Below are 20,421 nucleotides of genomic sequence, written 5' to 3' on the forward strand. Positions count from 1 at the left end.
GGACTCCTCGTCCTGCAATAACAACAAATGCAGATGATCAAACCGCAGCCCGATCTGTGGAACAGTGCAAGTTTTCATCTCAAAGAGAGTAGAGAGTCTCAATATAGACTCATAGAGAGAGTCATAAAATAGACTCGTAGAGAGTCTATTTTATGTAAATTCAGATTCCTGGTGCTTTTAATATGTGTACATTGAAGCGAGATGTTCCTAGTTCATTAAATGTGAGTGAGGGGGAAAAATGAATAATCAGTAGAAAATTACAGTGAAAATAGTCAAAACTGAGTTTAGACATTAACCAGACGGTCCTTTGCAGCAGATAACCACAATCTTCAATAACTTCGAAACTGTTTTAATCTGCTGAAACGGCAGCTGCTGTTTGGGATGCAACAGGCCTGTGTTGAGCAGAGTGTACAGGGTGCAGAAAAGCCAAATGTAATGTCCCCATAAGTATGCAGGTTCTCAGGAGCTTAAACTTAGCTGAGTTATGGTCCTGCAGATAGCAGTGCTAGGTGGTGACACGGCCTGGATCCAGCTCATTAATTTATGCACCAATATATGGAAGAACATGGTGTATGTTGTCTGTCTTATTTATTCATTCTATTATGCATCTATGTGATGGTAAAATAGTGGAAAGACTCATTTCCTCCTGGCAAATTTCAGAGAATTCACAAATACAGGAAGAAAGTAAATATAGAAAAGTAATTTTTTTTGGCAGCAATTCTGGTAACAGGTCATAGTATTCACGTCCCGCAAACAGCCATCCATGTGTTGATAAAACACTCTGGGCAAAAAACAAAGATTTCCCAAATTTGGGAGTCTGACTATCTAGGGAGATCATGAATGACTAATTGAACACATCACTAACAATGAGTAACAATCTCATTATTGTTCTTTTAATGTAAAGTCATAATTTAAGTATTTATTAAGTCTTCTGTGTATTTCTGAACTGCACTCTTGGGATAAATAAGGCGATTTATTACTCGGTGTGCTTAATATACGTGTTGCTTCATTTTAATCGGCTACTTCTGTGATTTTCCCCCCAGAACCGTCGGTACCGCTGGACCCCATTTCTTCCTCCAACTCCTCCTCCCAGATCATCCTCAAGTGGAAACCTCCCAATGACCCCAACGGCAACATCACTCACTACCTGGTCTTTTGCCAGCGTCAGCCCGAGGCCAGCGAGCTTTACAAGTTTGACTACTGCCAGAAGGGTTAGCCACATTGTTTGTGGTCATTTTGTGTTTGTGCGTCTGCTTCTGTGTCCGACACGCTGAATGCTTTTCATTAGCTCGGGAGCTCGTCTCAGTTTAAGGCTCTTGACTACTACAGGCTGCTGCAGTCTACTCGTATGACACAGTAAATATTTTGTGATGTAATTCTTCTTGATGGCTTTTGTTACCTTGAAGAAAGGAAAGTGCTGTGATAGTTTTATTTAACCTAAAGTGTATTTATTATGGCAGGGCAATTAACTGAATTTTATCTATAGTTGTTGTTTTGCTTTTCAGTTAATTTGAGAACAGATATCTATCTTGTCACCATCTTAACTGGCAGGTTCCTCTTTGTTTTATTGTGCCGGTCTCTACAGATAACTCCTGTGCAAGTAGCCCGACCAGTGAGAACACAATGGCTTCACTTTCAGCACCTGAAAACAAATAACTAATAGATTTGCTGAATCTATTTTCAGAATAATGCTTTTGTTTTGTCTCATTAGCCAAAGGACCAGTGACCTTGGGTCATGGTGAAACGTATATCCACATTTCACTAGAATCACTAATTCCCCTACAGTTTTGGTAAGAATTTGATCAGACTTGCACATAATAATAGGTCTCCACGATAGGTTCAAAGTTCAGGTTAAATATGTCCAATAACCTCTGAATTTGAATGCACTCTGCCCCAGATGAGCTACTACGTCATTGCTGTTCTGGTATTGAAAATCCAGCTTTTGTCTTTACAGCCGTGTGAGGGAGTCTTAACAAGTTTCCGTAGGTGAACCTGCACAAACATCATTAATGGTTGTTGTACTACCCTTTCATTTTTTGTCTGACACTTGGGGTCTCTCCCTCAGTCCAGTGCAGGCTCTATGCACCAGAGCTGTTTGTTAGCTGATGACTTGGGACTCATTCCCTCTCCACGGGTTCATTATCTCAGGAAGCCACTGTTTCCTCCATCGGCACCTTTGGACCTCCTGTGGTGAAGGCAAAGGATGGAGGAGACCAGTGGATGAAAGACAAACTGAATAATCAAAAAGAAAACACACTGTTTAAAATATATTTTAAATGATGTTCCCAAAGGAAATGAGTCACCCAAACCAAAACACTGGCCTGTTTTTTCTAAAAGTCACTAAACAAGGAAATGAAATTGAGTAAAGTTGTGTCTTTTGTTAGGGCTGCAGTGCATAACTGAAACTAAATGAAACGTGGTACTAAAACAGCCATATTCTTCATCCACTTTAACTCCAATTCAGGAAGACTTCATATCTTAGTTGATTTATTTTGGTCGTAGCCCAGCCTGCATGTGTGCCTTTCCATCACTGCCCGTCTGTGTCAACGCAATCGCTCCTTTTTTAAACTCCCATAACGCTCGCTCATACAGAGATGGGAGTCTGCAGGGAGGTCGTGTCACTCATAATTTATCTCCAGCAGAGAGAATGAGGACCTGGGGATGACAGTGACAGACATGCCACCGGGGCATGGGGGGTGCGAGGGGTTGTGCATAAGACTGTGTTGTGTATCCGTGTTTATCGCACCTGTCATCCCAAACTGCCTGGCTGAAATGCATTTTTATTCTCTCCTGACTACGTGTCACTAGGGATGAAGGTGCCATCACGACTGCCCACTCAGGTGGACAGTGACGAGGAGCAGAAGTGGAACCAGACAGAGGAGCAGGGCCAGGGGACACGATGTTGCGCCTGCCCCAAAACCGAAAAGGAGCTCAAGAAGGAAAAAGAGGACTCAGAGTACCGCAAAACCTTTGAGAATTACCTACACAATGAAGTCTTTGAGATCAAGTAAGACTCCTGACAACAAACCTGCACAGGAACAATAACAGTCACTAAAAATGTCCTATGTTTGTTTGTTTGTTTGTTTTATTGGCCTGACTTTTTAAATCATTTTTAAAGGGTTGGATGCACATAACAAGTAATGTGGTTTCTGTGTTTGAATAACTTTAAATTTGACCTCTGTCATCTAGACGCTCGAGAGACCGGCGTGATCTGAATGGCATCGCCAACCGAACGTTTTCCTTCCTAACCACCGCACCAAGCCCTCGCGCGGGTACGAGCATCCCCGAGGATGAGGAAGCCTTTGAAAGCACCAAGACCGTGGTCACCGTCCATGCCAAGGAGTCCACCATTATCTCCGGCCTGCGCCACTTCACCAGCTACCAGATCGAGGTCCATGCCTGTAACCACCCAACCGACCCGGCGCGCTGCAGCATGGCGGCGTATGTCAGCGCACGCACAATGCCTGAAGGTAAAGAGGCATTGCTAACGTTACCAAGGAACTTGGTTATGTAGGTCTGTGTAATAAACCCGGATCTCTTTTAGCTAACCTTCTTCTGACTCGCTCCTTGTTGCAAATAGAAAGTTTGAAAAGAAATGACCATATTTGGGATTTCCCCTCTCTGGGACATCATACAGAGCCAAAAGTAGTAAAAACCTGTGTATAACAGAGTGTTTAGCACAGAATGAACCCCTGAGCTTTTGTCTGTGAAGGTTCTCAGTCATCCAGGTCATCGTAGTCAAAGGAGCTTGCAAAGAAAAGCGCCTGGACTTCTTTAAGTTGCTTGAAGACGGATGAGAGGTGAAACGTCTTCAAGCAACTTAAAGAAGTCCAGGCGCTTTTCTTTGCATGCTCCTTTGACCCCTGAGCTTTTGGCTCACAGGAAACAGTTTTTAATATGAGCAGCTCATCTTTTATTTACTCCAAACACGCCCAACTCTTCACACAAATATGACTCATGTCGTTTTGTTCGCCACAGACAAAGCCGATGACATCTTGGGTCTCATCAAATGCGAGGTGACAGAGAAAACAGTACACATCACCTGGATGGAACCGCAAGCCCCGAATGGGATGATCATCCTGTATGAGATCAACTACAAGAAGCTGGGTGACTCTGAGGTGAACATGTCCACAGGCTTCCACATCTGCATGCACATTTGTCATGGCTTTACTGCCTTAGTATATGTAATAGTTTGAATCTTGGATGGCAGAGTTCATTGCAAGTTCATGCCAATGCAAATGGTTCTTACACCAAGCAATTTTTATATTCCTCTTTCTCATTAAACATAATGACTTTGGCTTTCAATGGAAAACAATATAGAAGAAACAAATTGTTCAGCTTAAAGCTCACCACGCAGCACAGACGGCTAAAAGCAACGCTTATTATTTGGTCTGTTGGTCTCACTAATGTCATTTGGGAGATAACCTTAATGGAGGAGTAATTTTAACGATGCACCATGTTTTAGTTGCTATAGAGATCAGTTAGTCAGAACATCTTGTTGATGCTGGTGATTTTATTTGTAGTGCAAAACAAACCAAAAGAGTAACAAACTTGTTTTTAACGCACAGATATGAAACAAAATGAGTCTAAATTAAGTTTTAAACTTTCCAAACCTGAACGGCCGCGTTGTTCCTCCGCAGGAGCTGCACTACTGCGTGTCGAGGAACATGTACAAAGCGAGTCGCGGCTGCAGACTGAAAGTGATGCATCCTGGGAATTACACGGTGAGAATCCGGGCCACCTCACTGGCTGGGAACGGATCATGGACCGAGCCCACGTACTTCTACGTCGAGGATCCAAGTAAGTAGACAGAATGAGTTCAGACATGGTTTGTCTACGGACACCTTCTGTTTTCTGAAGGCATGTGTAGACGGGTTTGTCCATTTATTACAGTCTGATCTATATCACGTTCTTTGTAAAACATGATGAAAATGTATGTTTTCTTCTTGGCTATCAGTATATTTTGATTTATGCACTAATAAGAAAAAAAGTAATCTCTCTTCTATAAACCTTGGCACTCTAATGTGCCAGCAAAATTAAAACAAAGATTTTGAACTTAGCTTTATGGAGTGTTTGGATATTAATTTACAAATATAAGTAAATATAAGTTTCAGCATGGTGACTTTGCTCTAGTCTTGCCTGATCTGACCAAATCCTGCTAAATCAGTTGTCTATTTTAGACACATAAAAATAATCTAATTGGCCTGCTGTGCACACAAAATTATAAAAGCTTTCAAAACCGTGTTTAATAAAGCACCTCCTGAGGTCCTACCTAAGAAACCAAGGTGCTTATATTAAATTTTATACAGTTTGATGTTCTTATTTTGACCTGCTGCTGAAAAAACCCCTCTGAGTACAGCTCAGAAATGAGTGTAAATACAAATAAATGCAGAATTTTAACTTGAAAACACGCAGACAGACACCTGGCATGACTCAGTCTTCTTAAACCAAATCAAAAGCTTGTACTTGAAGCAGATTAGGATCACAGAGCAGCATATTGATCCCAGCTTAGCAGGTTTATTGTGTGCAGCTTGTTTTTGTTTTTCACCTGAAATTTGACTCACTGTCCGGGCGGACTTGTTGAACAGGCGATCCTCTGCATGTCGTCAAGATCGTCATCGGGCCCGTCATCTGCTTTGTCCTGGTGCTGTTTGTGGCTTTGGTAGGCTTCGTCATGTTCAAGAAAAGGTAAATATCTTTCACATCCGGCTCATTAGTCATTCTCTTATTATTCGACGTGTTACCAGTGTTCTTATTAAGCTTGTTTTATTTTTTTCTCCTTTTAGTCAAACCCAAGGACCCAGCGGGCCCATCTATGCCTCTTCAAATCCCGAGTATCTCAGCACTGATGGTAAACAGGGTTTGGGTCTCCTGTCAACAACAGAATAGTTAATGATTTTAGCTAATTTAAGGGATTTTGACAACTTAGTAGCAATTACACATCAGCGTTATCAGCGATTGGATCCCCTGGTTTGTGATTGGCTGGTGAAATTGTTCCTGGTGGATCAACTATTAAACTAACTGTTGCACCACGACATCTCTGCAGGATCTCATTAAATTAGTTTTGTTAGCATGAATTTAATTGCTGCTGCATTTTCTACTCTCACTTGCAAAGATTTAATCCAATAAGATCTACTATTGCATTAGTTGATAAACATTATTTTTGGGGTTTCAGCAGTACAACTAATGAAATTTGGATTTAATTTCATAATGTTATTCACATAGTTTATTTTATTTTATTATTAGTAATGATGGGCATGCCTGTTTTCCTATGCATTTAAATGTTTTTTTCTTTCCCTTTTTCTTTTTGCAGTGTATGAGGAAGATGAGTGGGAGGTGCCCAGGGAGAAGATCACCATTTTGCGGGAACTGGGTCAAGGCTCCTTTGGCATGGTCTATGAGGGCATTGCCAAGGACATTGTCAAAGGCGAGGGTGAAACACGAGTAGCGGTGAAGACGGTGAACGAGTCGGCCAGCCTGCGGGAGAGAATCGAGTTCCTGAACGAGGCCTCCGTCATGAAAGCCTTCAGCTGCCACCACGTGGTAAAGAGAAGCAACATGTTTTTCTCATGTTGTTCATGAGCAGAGGACATTGATGGTTTTGGTTACTGGCGATGTGTAAAAGTTTAAGGTGGGGTTGGAAGCAGTGGGCCGTAGCTGTGTGTGTGTGTTAGCTGTTATTTTTGAGTATTTAGAACAGAAAGTACTAAATGTACTAAAATCAGAGCTGTGTGAAAGGCAAGCACCTGCTTCACCTGCTGACTTCTAATTCCCGTTTTTGAAAAAACTAAACTACATTAAGATGAAAATCCCCATGTTTCTATCTGCCAGGTGCGTCTGCTGGGTGTGGTGTCTAAGGGGCAGCCCACCCTGGTGGTTATGGAGCTGATGACCCACGGAGACCTGAAGAGCTTCCTGCGCTCTCTGCGACCCGACGCTGAGGTAAAACATTAGTTTGAATTCTGTTTATTCTTCTTTTAGTTCAGACTGTACTTCTGGTTTCTTTTCTTCTTTTCACTTCTGCATTTTGTGAGTATAATAGGCAAACTAGGCTTAGGTTGCATTTTCTTGACTTTATGCAAAACAATCTTTTATAACTGGATGCGGAAATTATTTTTACACTGAGCAGCATAAAAGCTTTTAAAGCGTCATGTTTTAACTGGGCTAATTCTGCTCAGTCGAGGAGCTATTGCTGCTCTTACTGACACATTAGGCTCTACTTTGGTTCTTAGTGAGGTCTTATCTAGAGAGGTGCTTTAAAGATACATTCAGTTTACTGCAAAAGTGCAGATAAACAACACTTTAAATCCATCAGTGTTTAAAGTAAGCAGCTGTTAACAAAGTTGGAGTCATAGGGTATTTTTCCTGGTGAAACATCTGCTATTTTGTTTCCAGTCAGATTGTTTTGGACTAAATCACATCTACAGAATAATAGTGTGTTACATCAGAGACTGTGTGCACAAATATGGATCAGTTTATGTGGCATTAACACTGAAGCCTTCAATATCAAAATCTGCATTTTCTTTTAATACATGTTGAGGGGGCTTCTGTGTACAAAGCGATGCGGCGCCTTTTTAAGTAAACATGCAGATGGCGTTTTTGTTAGAGCAGAAGCAGGGCTGAGCTGCAGGATGCTGACAGAAGGTTTTTAGCAGTAAAGCCAACTGAAAACATGGCAGCTGCCTTGAAACGGGTGGCTGGTGTGTTGGGAGCAAGGTTATAATAATTCACTAATCTAAAAACTAAAATGACTTAATATTGATTTTCTTGTTTTACTACGGTGACCTGACCAGACCTCAGAAAGAGAACAAGTCCAGAAATTTACTTTTTATTTTTCTAATTTTCATAAGATTAAAACACATCTCATTGATCCATCTTTGTTTATTTTCTTTCAGTTTTTAACTTGAAGATGTTAAACTGTGTCCGTTCTCTGAACTATTGTACTTTAGTTTTTGCATTTTTTTTAACTGAAAAGAACATCATTGATCAATCACAGAGTTAACAATACAGTATGGTAACAAAAAATGTATGTGTGTTCAGTGTGCGCACTTTTGCCTTTTTAGCTGAGACGTGTGCTGGATGAGGATTTGGGACATAAAAGTGTGTTTGGGGGTTTTTTTTAATCAGAAACTGTTCAGTTGGCTACATTTTTCAGGCATAGTTTTGAGAAACAGTGTAGTTAACACAACAAACAGTGGAAATCTGAAATCTGCTGTATGGCTAGATAATGAGTCAAGTGTTTGTACAATATTTTGCTTGGTTGATCTTCAGTCTGATATCATGAAAAACTACTACTTAAACTGAAATTGAACATCTTTAAGATTAAAAATGTAATTTGCAATGAGTAAAACTCACTCTGGAAATTAAACTGGAACTAAATTGATTAAACTAAATTGAATTCAAAACTAAGAAAACTGCAAAAGTGTTTCTGAACTGACATGCTATGTTTGTTGACATCTGCACAAACCTCATTATTTTTCTGATAAGTTCTGAGTGTTCAAACTGAAAGTCGAGCCTGTGTCGGGGTGTTATGTTGTGTAACCGTGTACGATGTGTTATCTTGTCAATAATTTACCTAAAGTGTAATAATATAATGACTGTGCCTAGGGCTGCTCGATTATGGCAAAAATGATAATCATGATTATTTTCACTGAAATTGAGATCTCGATTATTTTACGATATTTATTTAACAATAACAATGTATTGAATAATGACTTTAAAGATTGTTAAAAAATAATATAAAATAGTGTGCAAATACTGATAACAGTGCAAATGTCTGCAATATAAAAAATAAATGAAAAATGTAAACATCTATGTTTAGTGAACTTTGCAGTGTTGCTCTGTGGTGCAGCTACGACACTGTAGCAAAGTTTACACACTATGTCTACTTGATCCACGTCTGACTCCGCGAACCCATAATGTTTCCACACCACTGCAGTTTTTTGTTTTTTTACCTCTCTTTTCAACCAACGGCAGTCACTCTCCTCTCCAAATAACTTCTGCTTAGCTTTCCGAGCTTCCCTCGGGTCCTCTTAATCAGCGATCCCCAACCCCCGGGCCTCGGACCGGTACCGGTCCGTGAGTCGTTTGGTACCAGGCCGCGAGAGTTGAGGCTCCGGTGTGAAATGTATAGTTTTCAGGGTTTTTAAATCGGTATTCAGAGTTATTTTGTTATCGTTTTTATCGTTTACTCGGTTTTCCTTGGTCTTTTCACGTGTGTTATGAATAAATTTTCTTTTTTTCAGTACCGGTACTAGTTTTACTTTGTTGTATTTATCCGCGACACCTTAAAGGCGGGTCCATGAAAATATTGTCGGGCATAAACCGGACCGTGGCGCAAAAAAGGTTGGAGACCGCTGCTCTTAATTGTTGTGACACGTGTTCGAAATGCAGAGAGGTGCGCTCGATTTGCCACATGGAGCAGCGTGAGAGTAAAGCACAAGGGAGGGGCTAATAATCTACTCAGTCACTTTAATGATCGTTGAAAGCCCAGATCGTAATCGTGATTAAAATTCAATTAATTGAGCAGCCCTAACTGTGCCAAACCTTTTGTTGGTAGATCAGAATTTCAAAGTCTGTCTCATGTTCCTCAGAATAACCCTGGCCGTCCACCACCCACTCTGAAGGAGATGATCCAGATGGCTGCTGAGATTGCGGATGGCATGGCTTACCTCAACGCCAAGAAGTTTGTTCACAGAGACTTGGCAGCCAGAAACTGCATGGTAGCTCACGATCTTACAGTCAAAATAGGAGGTAAGAATTCATAAAGTAAATGGGCACAAAAAACTGCTTAGATTTTGGTGCCTCATAGTGGAAGCATGAAAAGCCAACAATGCACGGTCACACTGATGGGTGTTTATATTCAGTCATCAGACATTACTAAGACAGTATTCAAATCCACAGCTTTAGGTGCCATGTATTGACTGAACAGGTGTGAGCAGAAGCAATGGTAATGGCACCCTTATAATTAAGATAAATTAGATATATCCTGAATACAAAAGGGAACTTCACAAGGTTACACAAGCTGATATCACAGCAGATAGTGAATGTAAAATAACAACCACCAGATCTTTCTGATAATTGGTGCAGGTTTGGCTGTAATTTGGAGTCTGATTTATGTTTTCCTTCCAGACTTTGGTATGACCAGAGACATCTATGAGACCGACTACTACAGGAAAGGAGGGAAGGGTCTGCTGCCCGTCAGGTGGATGGCACCTGAGTCTTTGAAGGACGGCGTCTTCACTGCACATTCAGACTGCTGGTTAGTGACACGTGTGAATTTTAGACTCCTTCTCCTCCTTCATCCTTTACTTCTCACTTTTGAAACCATCCATGTGGAAGTTTTAAATATATGACAGATATTTAGGCGACATGGGAGCAGACAGCATTGTTTATCAGTATCACCTGCACCTGTCTGCACTCTGTCTATCTGTTAACAGCATCAATCATGTTTGCAGGCAGATTTATTCTAGGGTCTAATTGCTGCGTTTTCATTCTCCTCATGTCGTTCCCTCTTCTTCGCTTGTTTACCAGGTCATTTGGGGTGGTGCTGTGGGAGGTAAGCACGCTGGCTGAGCAGCCGTACCAGGGCATGTCCAACGAACAGGTCCTCAAGTTTGTCATGGAAGGAGGCTTCCTGGACCGGCCGGACAACTGCGCTGACAGACTGTGAGTATGATCACGGGGATTTGGTGGCTACGCACTGAGAAAAACAACTTCTCCTGCTTAAACTACAAACTGTGTCAAAACACTTTTAAGCAGTTATTTCACAAGTCCACAGTCAAAAGTTGAACTTTATTCAATTTAGATCACTGAGATTGGAAGTGAAGCATAGGATTTCATGATGTTCATAAATAACTATTAACGATGTGCTAAAATACATTATAAAATGGAATGTGCAGGGTGCTAAATCTGAACTCAGCTGTGGGAGCAAATATGTAAATATTTTTTTAAAGAAAAAAAAAAGAAGCTGCTAACAGATGTACAGTTTACTTTTTAGTTTCCTAAAACAGCTGGGCAGAGCAGTTTTTAGCAGGTGTTGCTTAAAGTGTGCTCTCAGGGTGGCCATATTTTTAGCTGTTGATGTCTGAGCATTTGCTGCAGCAGGACAGTGACTCAAAATAATCAGTGCACATGCACAACAGAGGTGAGGGGAAGGGAATAATATAAATCAGGGAGTTGGTTTTGTTTTTAATGTTGTTTATTAAAAGGATAATATCGTATCTATGAAGCCTGATCAGGTGAAGTTGATTTGACTGAAATATTCTTAACAGAACAACCATAAGTACATTATAAAAATAAAGATGTAGACAGTTCAGCTCCTAATCTCCCCGTCTCATCCTGCAGACACAACCTGATGCAGATGTGCTGGCAGTACAACCCCAAGATGCGTCCCACCTTCCAGGAGATCATCGAGATGCTGCGGGAGGACCTGCATCCAACCTTCCAGGAGGTCTCCTTCTTCTACAGCGAGGAGAACAAGCCGCCAGAGAGCGAGGATTTCGACCTGGACATGGAAAACATGGAGAGCATACCACTGGACCCCTCGTCGTACTCGCAGAGGGAGCAGTGTTTGGACAGGGACGAGGCCTCCTCCATGGGCCTGAGGGGCAGTTACGAGGAGCATCACATCCCGTTCACACACATGAACGGGGGAAAGACCAACGGACGAATACTGGCCCTACCACGGTCCAGCCCCTCCTAACATACTGTACACATCCCACACAAACTCATTGATGCTATAGATTTAAATATATTTTTGTTGTTTTTGTTGTTTTATATAGCTCACACTCAAACACTCTCCTCAGCAGCCCCTCAGTGCATATCTCAGGACCTTATTTTTCTCTTCAGATGCCACAAACACACACTACAGCAAGTCCAAGCTCGGACGCCAGAAGACACTTTTTGTATTTAAGGATGAATCTCCTGTGTCTCTCTTGTTCATGATTGTAGGTTATATACTGTATATAAATATATATATATTGCCAAGTTTGTGCTAGTCTGGGTGGATATTCGATTCAACTGTGAAACAAACTCTTGACAAACAAGAAGGCTGCTAACCCCACTGACCCCCCACCCCTAATTCTAGACTCCGTCTCCTCTCCCTTATTTCATCACAAGAGTTCATCCTGAGTTTTTGGGGAAAAGAGAAAAAAAAGTGCCCTTCTATTTTGTCTGTGGCCTACATCACACATCATGGAGCTGCGTCTGAATCTTTGCACGCACACGAAGACGAACTGAAAAGGAAAGCTTCGGGAGCTCCCTGCTGGATGGTCAGAAGCGGCCCATCCTCGAACAAACTCTTATTCACTGGAGAAGCTGGCTGAAGCAGCCTACCTCCTCACACTCTGCAGTATTCCAAAAAAGGCACACGGGATACACACAGGACGTTTGTCGGGTTCTGTTTTTTAATTTATATAATGGTCTTTCTTTTTTGTTTTCTCCTTTTTCCCTACTTATTTTTGTTTTGGAGTTTTCACACTTATAGCTGAAGGATATTTAAACTGTTTTCAAAAACACGTTGCCGAACGAGTTCCTCAGATTGACCAATAGCTGCTTCGTTGGTATATTTTAGTGGGTATAGAAGATAAAAAAATATATATATATATATAAATGTTATATTGATGTTTTTGTACATAGTTGATGTCAATTTTGAGGTATTTCCGGTCATAGAAAATGTTTTTACATGTTAGTCTATTACCTTTATTTTTTCTAATCCAGAAAATCATACTAATTAGCTTTTTTGGACTCATGATCAACCAACAGCACTTGGTCTTTTTACTATGTGATCTATGTGATGCCCGGGGGAAGGAGTGTGTGGCGTCTTCGGCTTAAGATGTTTGCCCGTCATATCAAGATCAAATAAAATAGTGCTGTAAATAATGCAGCGAGATGCATTTGTGAGTAGGCTCTGCCACTGCTTGTCTTATTTTTCCAGCATGTTTGTGTTCACAAAATGGTTATGTGTAAATTTGATGTTTGTGTTTTTCCCCAGTGAGTACAACACATCTGAAGCATTTTGTTTACCTAAAAAATATCATATACATACACAGAAGTTAGTTTACATACAAAGTGGCGGCTCTGCGTTACTTCAACACTTGATGCCGTGATGTTTCTGGGTGTCTTTGCCATAGCAACAAACACCTGTCACTTACAAAGCAACCTAGCCAAGCTTTGGTTAGGAGTTGGCTATCTGTCTGTTACTAAACAACATGGTGATGATTAAACTCTCCTTCACTTTGATGCTGAACTCCACAGCCGGCTACCTCACGCTCTACTGATATATTTCTAACGGGATTTGATTGGCTGAATCCGGCTCTTTTACCAGGAGTGAAGAAACAAATCTACAATTCAGCAGCATACGACTTCACCCCATTCAAAGTAGAGATGGACCGATCCGATATTAAGTATCTGTCCGATACTGGCCTAAATTACTGGATCGGATATCGGAGAGAAATAAAAAATGTAATCCGATCCATTAAATATCAAAAAAGCACCTCACAAAACTTGCGACATGGCGTAACTCGGCTCATAACCGTAGCGTGTTGGAGCAGTATGCATCACGTGATAGAGCGGCTGTGGCGTGCGAGATCTGTTGTCTGGTTCAGCATTTGGAGCTTCGCTACCAAAGTGGCATTTCATCTCCGAGAAAGTTATCCCAGAGAGAAGTAAAGCAAGTGTGTAAGTTCATCTCTGAATGTTTGTAAAGCATTCCAGCATTAAGCTCAACAACCTGAACAGCCTCTTCTCTCTCCTGCTGCCACTTCAATCGTGAAACTGATCAATGATCAGCTGATCAGCTTTTCTGTCGCGAGTGTATGTCTCTCATGTTTGTTTATCTGCCACTTCGCGCCAGAAAGAGGAAACCAGCGGCTGAACAACAGCAGCACGTTTAAGCTTGATAAGCTGTTGTTAGAATTTATTTAATATTACTTTGTACACCACGATCTTTTTCTACTTAGCTGACAGCTGGTAACTGTGCAGGGGCGGATCTAGCAAAGTTTAGCCAGGGGGGGGCGATAGGGCATTAACAGGGAGAAGGGGGCACAAAGAAATACTTTTCCTTCTTATTCTCATTTAAAATGTCTAGTTTTTAATAATTATCTGAATCTTACACCCAAAGTTTTAATCTGATGTAAAATGTATAGAAGTCCATTACTGTATATAGTAACTGTTAAGTCTAATATACCTTAATATACACTTTTTCCTTTGGGAAGATACCATCTGTGCAGTCTGCACTTCTGTTGAAGAAAGATGTTGAATCTATTTAATTATTCTTGAAAAATAATGGATTTCTGTGCATTTTCTTTCACACTGAATCAAATTAAAGTTGATTACATCGATTAAGCATCATGAGGTGGAGGGTGGTTCCCAATTTCTTTTTTTTGCTGGGAGCTTGCAACCCTATTAATTAGGTTGCTTATGATATCACTATGAAATATTTTGGGTACATTGTATTTTTTTGCATACAGGTATAACAGAATAGCTTTAGTGTTTGTTTGTTTGTTTTTAACTTGAATTTGAACTTGTACAAAATGCAGCAAGATATTACAAAAACAGTTTTAATTAAAAAACACTATATCAGATTCATATCGGTATCGGCCGATATCCAAATTTATGATATCGTATCGGACATAAAAAAGTGGTATCATGCCATCTCTAATTCAAAGCAAATGACAGTAGAGAGCTGTGAATTCTCATTACATGTAAGATCAACCAAATCTGAAAAAAGTTGCCACCTTACATCATCAAAATCAAATTGTTTGTGTGGTTACTGAAGCAATTCAACAGTTTTTCCCTCAAAATATGAAAATCTGCAGTTAGAATTATTTTGTACAGCATTTTTGCTGGTACTAAGTAATTACTGTAGTTAGCCAGATGGAGTTTTCAGGACTCTTTCCCCATTGTACACCCACCAGGGTAATCCTTGTTTCTTTTCTGAACTGAGCGGTTTATGATATTTCAGGCCTGTTTCTAGAACAAAATGATTAGGTATGGATCAGAAATTTTTGAGGATAATCTCTCCCTGTATAGCCTACTTCTCTTTCCTTGGGAGAATGGCTGCCAAACTATGTCTTTAATGTTATATATTAATATGTCGAAACATACTTCATTAGGGCTACAAGTGAGTTTGTCAAATACTAAAAAATGTTGATGGGGGAACAGTTAACGCTTAAGTAAAAACTAACCAAATCCACTTTACACTTTTTCCAAGTGTCACTATTATGGAATATATCATTTTTACAGTAGTAAAAAAGGCACCAGTCTATGGTCTGTGACTTCTTTCTACCTACATTTTGATACCAAGATTCATAGCTGGAAGGTAAAATTTTGCATCAAGTGTACATGAGTTAGTGCTGTGTAGCTGACCTGGCACTTCTACTCCATGTCTGCGTGGGTTCTCTCCAGGTACTTCAGCTTCCTCTCACACAGTCCTCAGACATCGAATTAGGTTGTATGGTGATTCTGTTAGGCCTGTGGCATATTGGCAACCTGTCCAGAGTGCACCCTGCCTCTCACAGCTTATGCTGTGACCCTGAGTTGGATGAATGGATGGATCGATCTGCTAAATAATGTAAAACTGTACTTGAGACTGAATTGTGTTTTGTTGTTTACTGGATATTGTTGTTTGTTTTGTTATATCTGGGCCTGCAGGATAGGATCAATTAAGCTGAACTTCCACACAGTTGATAGTGAAATGGCGCCCCCTAGTGCATATCACTGTATATATGTCACAGGATTCTCCACAGCATTACATATACAAACATTTCAGATGCAGTGCATGATGTGACTAAATTAGCTTTCAGTGTGTACTGTTTTAAAAGTTTAACAGCTAAGCTGAGGTTACATGCACTAGTGAAACAATCTGTAACTCTGTGGTGTCTCACTCACTCAGAATATATCCCTTAAAACAGCTTCTAAATGGAAATGAAGAGAGTCACATTTAAGTCTTGCTTGCTTATACACTCAAATCCCTCTGAAGCTACTATGATAATTTCCTGAGGTAGTGCTGCTGGACAAAACCCAAACTGATTTTTCTCTTATGATACCTTAGCATTCTGAAACTGATGGAAATCATTCAAAGTTAGTTTAAGGAGCTTAGAAAGAAAGCAACTGGACTTCTTTAAGTTTCTTGAAAACGTTTCACCTCTCATCCATGAAGCTTCTTCAGTTTTAAAACCAAAATGTGGAGAGTCCCAAGTATTTAATCCCTGGTGGGAGTTGTCCCTTAAGAGTTGTCACTATTGATCATCTGGCTCACCACATGAGCCACGGTGTGAAAAAAGGCGTCGGTCATTATCAACAGAAGTTTCAGGTGAGGGATCTCAAAACTGCATTATAGGTGGCAGACAGTTGGTGTTGCAAAGTCTGTTCAAAGATTTTTCATTCAGTGGACACAGATGGCCCCTTTCGCTTCTCTTTCAAACCATCTGTCTTCTCTGTCCAAAGTGTGAACATCAGCATCCTTAAAAGTGTGACCTTTATCCTTTAGATGATGCAGCTAAGTCTTGTTGCTCTCCATAAAATCAGCTCAGCTCTATGTCCCGACTGTGGATCCAAGGCACAAACTCTTGGGAACAAGTCGGCTTTGTCTGCATCTTAGGTTAAAGTGGAGGTAGTTTCTATAGTCCGTTGGTTTTCTTGATTCCCTTTCATATTAAAGCAACAGTTGCAGTTTTTTCCTCCCAAAGTACAAGGCAATATTTCTGTGTAAGTTCTCAGTCATCCAGGTCATTGTAGTCCAAAGAGCTTAGAAAGAAGGTGTGTGGACTTTCTTGAAGACATTTCACACCTTGGTTGTGGTGAGGCACATGTGGGTCAACAACCCTCTTCAAAGGACAACTCTCACTAGAGATTAAATAGTTGGGATTCTCTTTTTTTTTTCTTTTAGAACTAAAGAAGCCGCTGAAGAAGCTGCCCAGGTAAGAAGTGAAACGTCTTCTAGAAACTTAGGTAGAAGAAGAAACCAGTCACTATCTTTCTAAGCTCCTTAGGCTACATAACCTGGATGACTGAGAATTTACACAGACATTCAAAATTTGTTATTTTAGAGTTTTCCTCATTATGCTTCACTGGATTGTGACAGAATAAGAAATAGGAAATTTAGTACTAAAAAGTATAACTCTGAGAAACTTTAACACCTTCTAATAATATACTAGCTGATTATAAAAATCATTAGAGTTAGGATTTTCCCATCCAATCATCCATTTTTATTTAACCATTTGGGAGTCCATCTCAGGTCCCACAGAGAGAGAGGCAGGGTCCACCCTGGATAGGTTGATGGCCCATGAAAGTGTTGACAAATAGATGTGAATGATGTCTGTCTCTATGTCCAATTCAGAATCACCAGTTAAGCTAAAATATATGTTTGGACTAAAACTATTAAAAAAAAATTAACTAAAAGATTCACTCTGGAAACTAAGTTTAGGTAACCTGAACTGAAAATAAAATAAAAACCAAGAAGAAAAGATGAAACTAAACTCTGGACCAAATCTTCTGGGATACGAGATGATAGGAGCAGCAGAGCGATGTGTTGGGGAATTCTTAGAACTCTGCTTTCACTTGCTCAGTGCAGTTCAAGGATGTTCAAAACCTCAACTTTCTGCCGCTGCTATGTTATCATCATTGGGACGACACAGTGGCGCAGAGGTTAACACAGTGGCCTCACATCTGATCATCTAAAAAATTATTATTATTATTATCATGAATTGGTGGATTTGTATGAAAAGTTTACTAACACAGGGCTTGGCCCAGCATAGTGATTAACTTGTGGAGTTGGTGTGGATTCAAAAGTTTTGGAAGAACTTTATCAACATAAAACAGACCAATGTTAAAAATACACTGGGAAAAATGAGAGATAGCAAGAAAATATTACAAACTGATCCTGATACAGATATGCTTCTGGATCCAGGAACTCAATTTGAGCATCCAGGGGACTTCTCTTGTATTGTTTCTTTCTATTCTTTTGGACCAACAGCGGTCACTAAATACACTATAAACTGAAGTATGAACCCGTTGAATACATCTCTGTGCAGGTTAACTTTTAAGGTTTAGCTTAATTATTTTCTTTCAAGACCCGAGCTGTCAGTGTTTATACCAAAGGCAGGTTCTTAAAAGTATAGTGATGATATTTTGCAAAACAAGCCTTTAATTTTGATTTTCCTTAATACTTCAAGGCCCAATTGTCAACATCGAATTAAAGTCTTGACACTCAAAAGTCTGACTAAAAGGCACATTTTTTTCTTCCACTATAAAATGACTGAATGTTTTTCCTTTCTTTTGGGCTTTTTAGCCTTTATTTGATACACTCAAAAGAAGTCAGAAAAGCTTGGGGGAAGAGTAGGGGAGAGACATACAGTAAATTAACTTGGGCACATTCATACCCAGCCCTCACCAATAGCCTGACAGCACAGGACAGATATTTTTTTAGAGCCTGGCTTTTATCCTGTAGTTTGCTTGAAAACAACAACAACAACAAACCCCAACCCATTGCAACTCAATTTTATTAATAGTACCAACTGATGATGATAGCCACCTCAAGGACCTTTATATTTTAATTACAGATCCTGCAGTATTAGAACAAGAATACCTACAATCAATCAATGTGAGACAGAGTAGACAAAAGTTAGTAATATGTAGTAGGGACATATGGAACAAGTGGAGAAGAAATGCTCAGTCCATCATGGATTAACACTTCTGTTAGAGATTGGTCACATGATCAAGTCCTTTATCATAAAGGGAAATAATATACAGGTCTTCAGATGCAGGTTAACCTGCCAACACCACACCCTGATGTAAACACTTCCACAAAACATAATACAAAATACTAAATCCAGCTACAATACCACAGTTGCCTCTGAGTGTGGTACAATCTTCTTCTTCCAGCTGCTCCCTATACACACAGCAGATTATCTACCTCCACCTCATCTTGTCCCTAGCATCCTCCTCTGTTACACCAACCCTCTGAATGTTCTCCATCACTAGACCCATCTTCTCTGTGGTCTTCCTCTTTTCCTTCTTCCTGGGAGCTCCATCTACAACATCCTTTGTCTAATAAATTCACTATCCCTCCTCTGTCATGTACCTCTACATACCTTTTTGTCTCCAAACCGCTCAACCTGAGCTGCCTCTCTTATGTACTCATTATTAATCCTGACTATCGTGGTGACTCCCAATGAAAATCTCCAATTTTACCAACTCCAGTTTGGCATCCTGGTTCTCTGTCAGTGCCATCGTCTCCAAACCATAAATCATAGCAGGTCTCACTATCATCTCATAAACCTTAGTTTTACTTTTGTTGTTATCTCCACCATCTCCACCCAGCCTGCACTCTCTTGTACACGGTTTGTTGCTTTGGATGGTCAACCCCAAATTTAAACTTATCTGCCTTCACTATTTCTCCTTCTTGCAGCTTCACTGTTACTCCTGTCTCCTTCTCATTCACATATGTATTGTGTCTTGCTTCTACTGTCTTTCATTCTTCTCTCCAGAGAATATCTCCACCTTTCCAGGCTCTCGTCCACCTGCTCCCTACTCTCACCACAGATCACTCATCTGCAAACATCATAGGTAATTCCTAGGAGACTCCTGTCTGACCTCATCTGTCAGTCTGTCCATAACCACTGTAGCGCTTGCTTCCTCTATACTAATTCTTTGCACATCACTAACTTTCTTCCTTCTCTCCTCCTCTCTCATTTTTATCATTCATCAGCTTCTCGAAGTGCTCCTTCCATCTTCTCAGCACACTCTCTTCACTCCTTAGTACACTTCCATCTCCATCCAATCATCCTAACCAGCTGCACATCCTTTCAGCTCGATCTCTGCCTTTTCTCCTTCCTTAGTGTCCAGGCTCACATTAAACTCATTATATGCCTTTTCCTTTGCCACCACCCCTGTCTACTCCCTTCATCTCATTTTGTCTTTGCTGAGCTCTTCCTTTGAAAACTTTACTGAATTTCCTTGTTCTACCACCAAATCTCCTTGTCCTCTGTCCAAAATACCTTCTAGACACTGAGTGTAGTATAACTTCTGTTAGTATTAGCTTACCAAAAACGCACAGACACACACCCTCAAGACAGTTGCTTTAGCAAGCAAAATAAATTAAAGAAATGCTGTCTCATTTATGCTAGCTGAGCTCCTACCTGCAACACCTGATTGAACCTACACAAAGGACAAGTGCTTGTTTTTGCCAAAATAAAAGCATGTAACTATTCACAGCAGTTGTTTTTCACTAAAAATGGCTACCAGAGTTTCTTACTGGGAAGGTGAACTGCAGCAGATGCCAGCTGTCTGTATTAATTTAAGGATTGAGAGAAGAGGTAGTTGCTGTATGAAGATCAGGTATTACTGAAGCAGCACATTCCCACAATGCTTAGAGGAGGAAGGAGGGTTTACACAAAAGAGGCTGGGATTTGTTTTAAA

General features: G+C 40.3%; 1 protein-coding gene across 1 annotated transcript in view; it reads left to right on the forward strand.

Moving 5' to 3' along the window:
• The window catches only part of insra (insulin receptor a), a 54,474-nt gene extending 41,592 nt beyond the window's left edge, over nt 1-12,882 (forward strand). Inside the window, exons 9-21 of the mRNA XM_086272267.1 lie at nt 1,044-1,211; nt 2,809-3,007; nt 3,190-3,470; nt 3,979-4,118; nt 4,641-4,800; nt 5,589-5,688; nt 5,787-5,851; nt 6,314-6,543; nt 6,832-6,942; nt 9,594-9,753; nt 10,132-10,261; nt 10,534-10,668; nt 11,347-12,882. Of these exons, the coding sequence (XP_086128393.1) occupies nt 1,044-1,211; nt 2,809-3,007; nt 3,190-3,470; nt 3,979-4,118; nt 4,641-4,800; nt 5,589-5,688; nt 5,787-5,851; nt 6,314-6,543; nt 6,832-6,942; nt 9,594-9,753; nt 10,132-10,261; nt 10,534-10,668; nt 11,347-11,704 (2,237 nt within the window). The 3' untranslated portion in view covers nt 11,705-12,882. The remainder of the gene's footprint in view (nt 1-1,043; nt 1,212-2,808; nt 3,008-3,189; nt 3,471-3,978; nt 4,119-4,640; nt 4,801-5,588; nt 5,689-5,786; nt 5,852-6,313; nt 6,544-6,831; nt 6,943-9,593; nt 9,754-10,131; nt 10,262-10,533; nt 10,669-11,346) is intronic.
• The last annotated feature ends 7,539 nt before the right edge of the window (nt 12,883-20,421 follow it).

The sequence above is a fragment of the Aulonocara sp. 'chitande type north' Nkhata Bay genome, linkage group LG18 (genome assembly GCF_057382095.1).
Source record: "Aulonocara sp. 'chitande type north' Nkhata Bay isolate Kocher_YH1m ecotype deep benthic linkage group LG18, A_spYH_male_GT1.1, whole genome shotgun sequence".
NCBI lineage: Eukaryota > Metazoa > Chordata > Actinopteri > Cichliformes > Cichlidae > Aulonocara > Aulonocara sp. 'chitande type north' Nkhata Bay.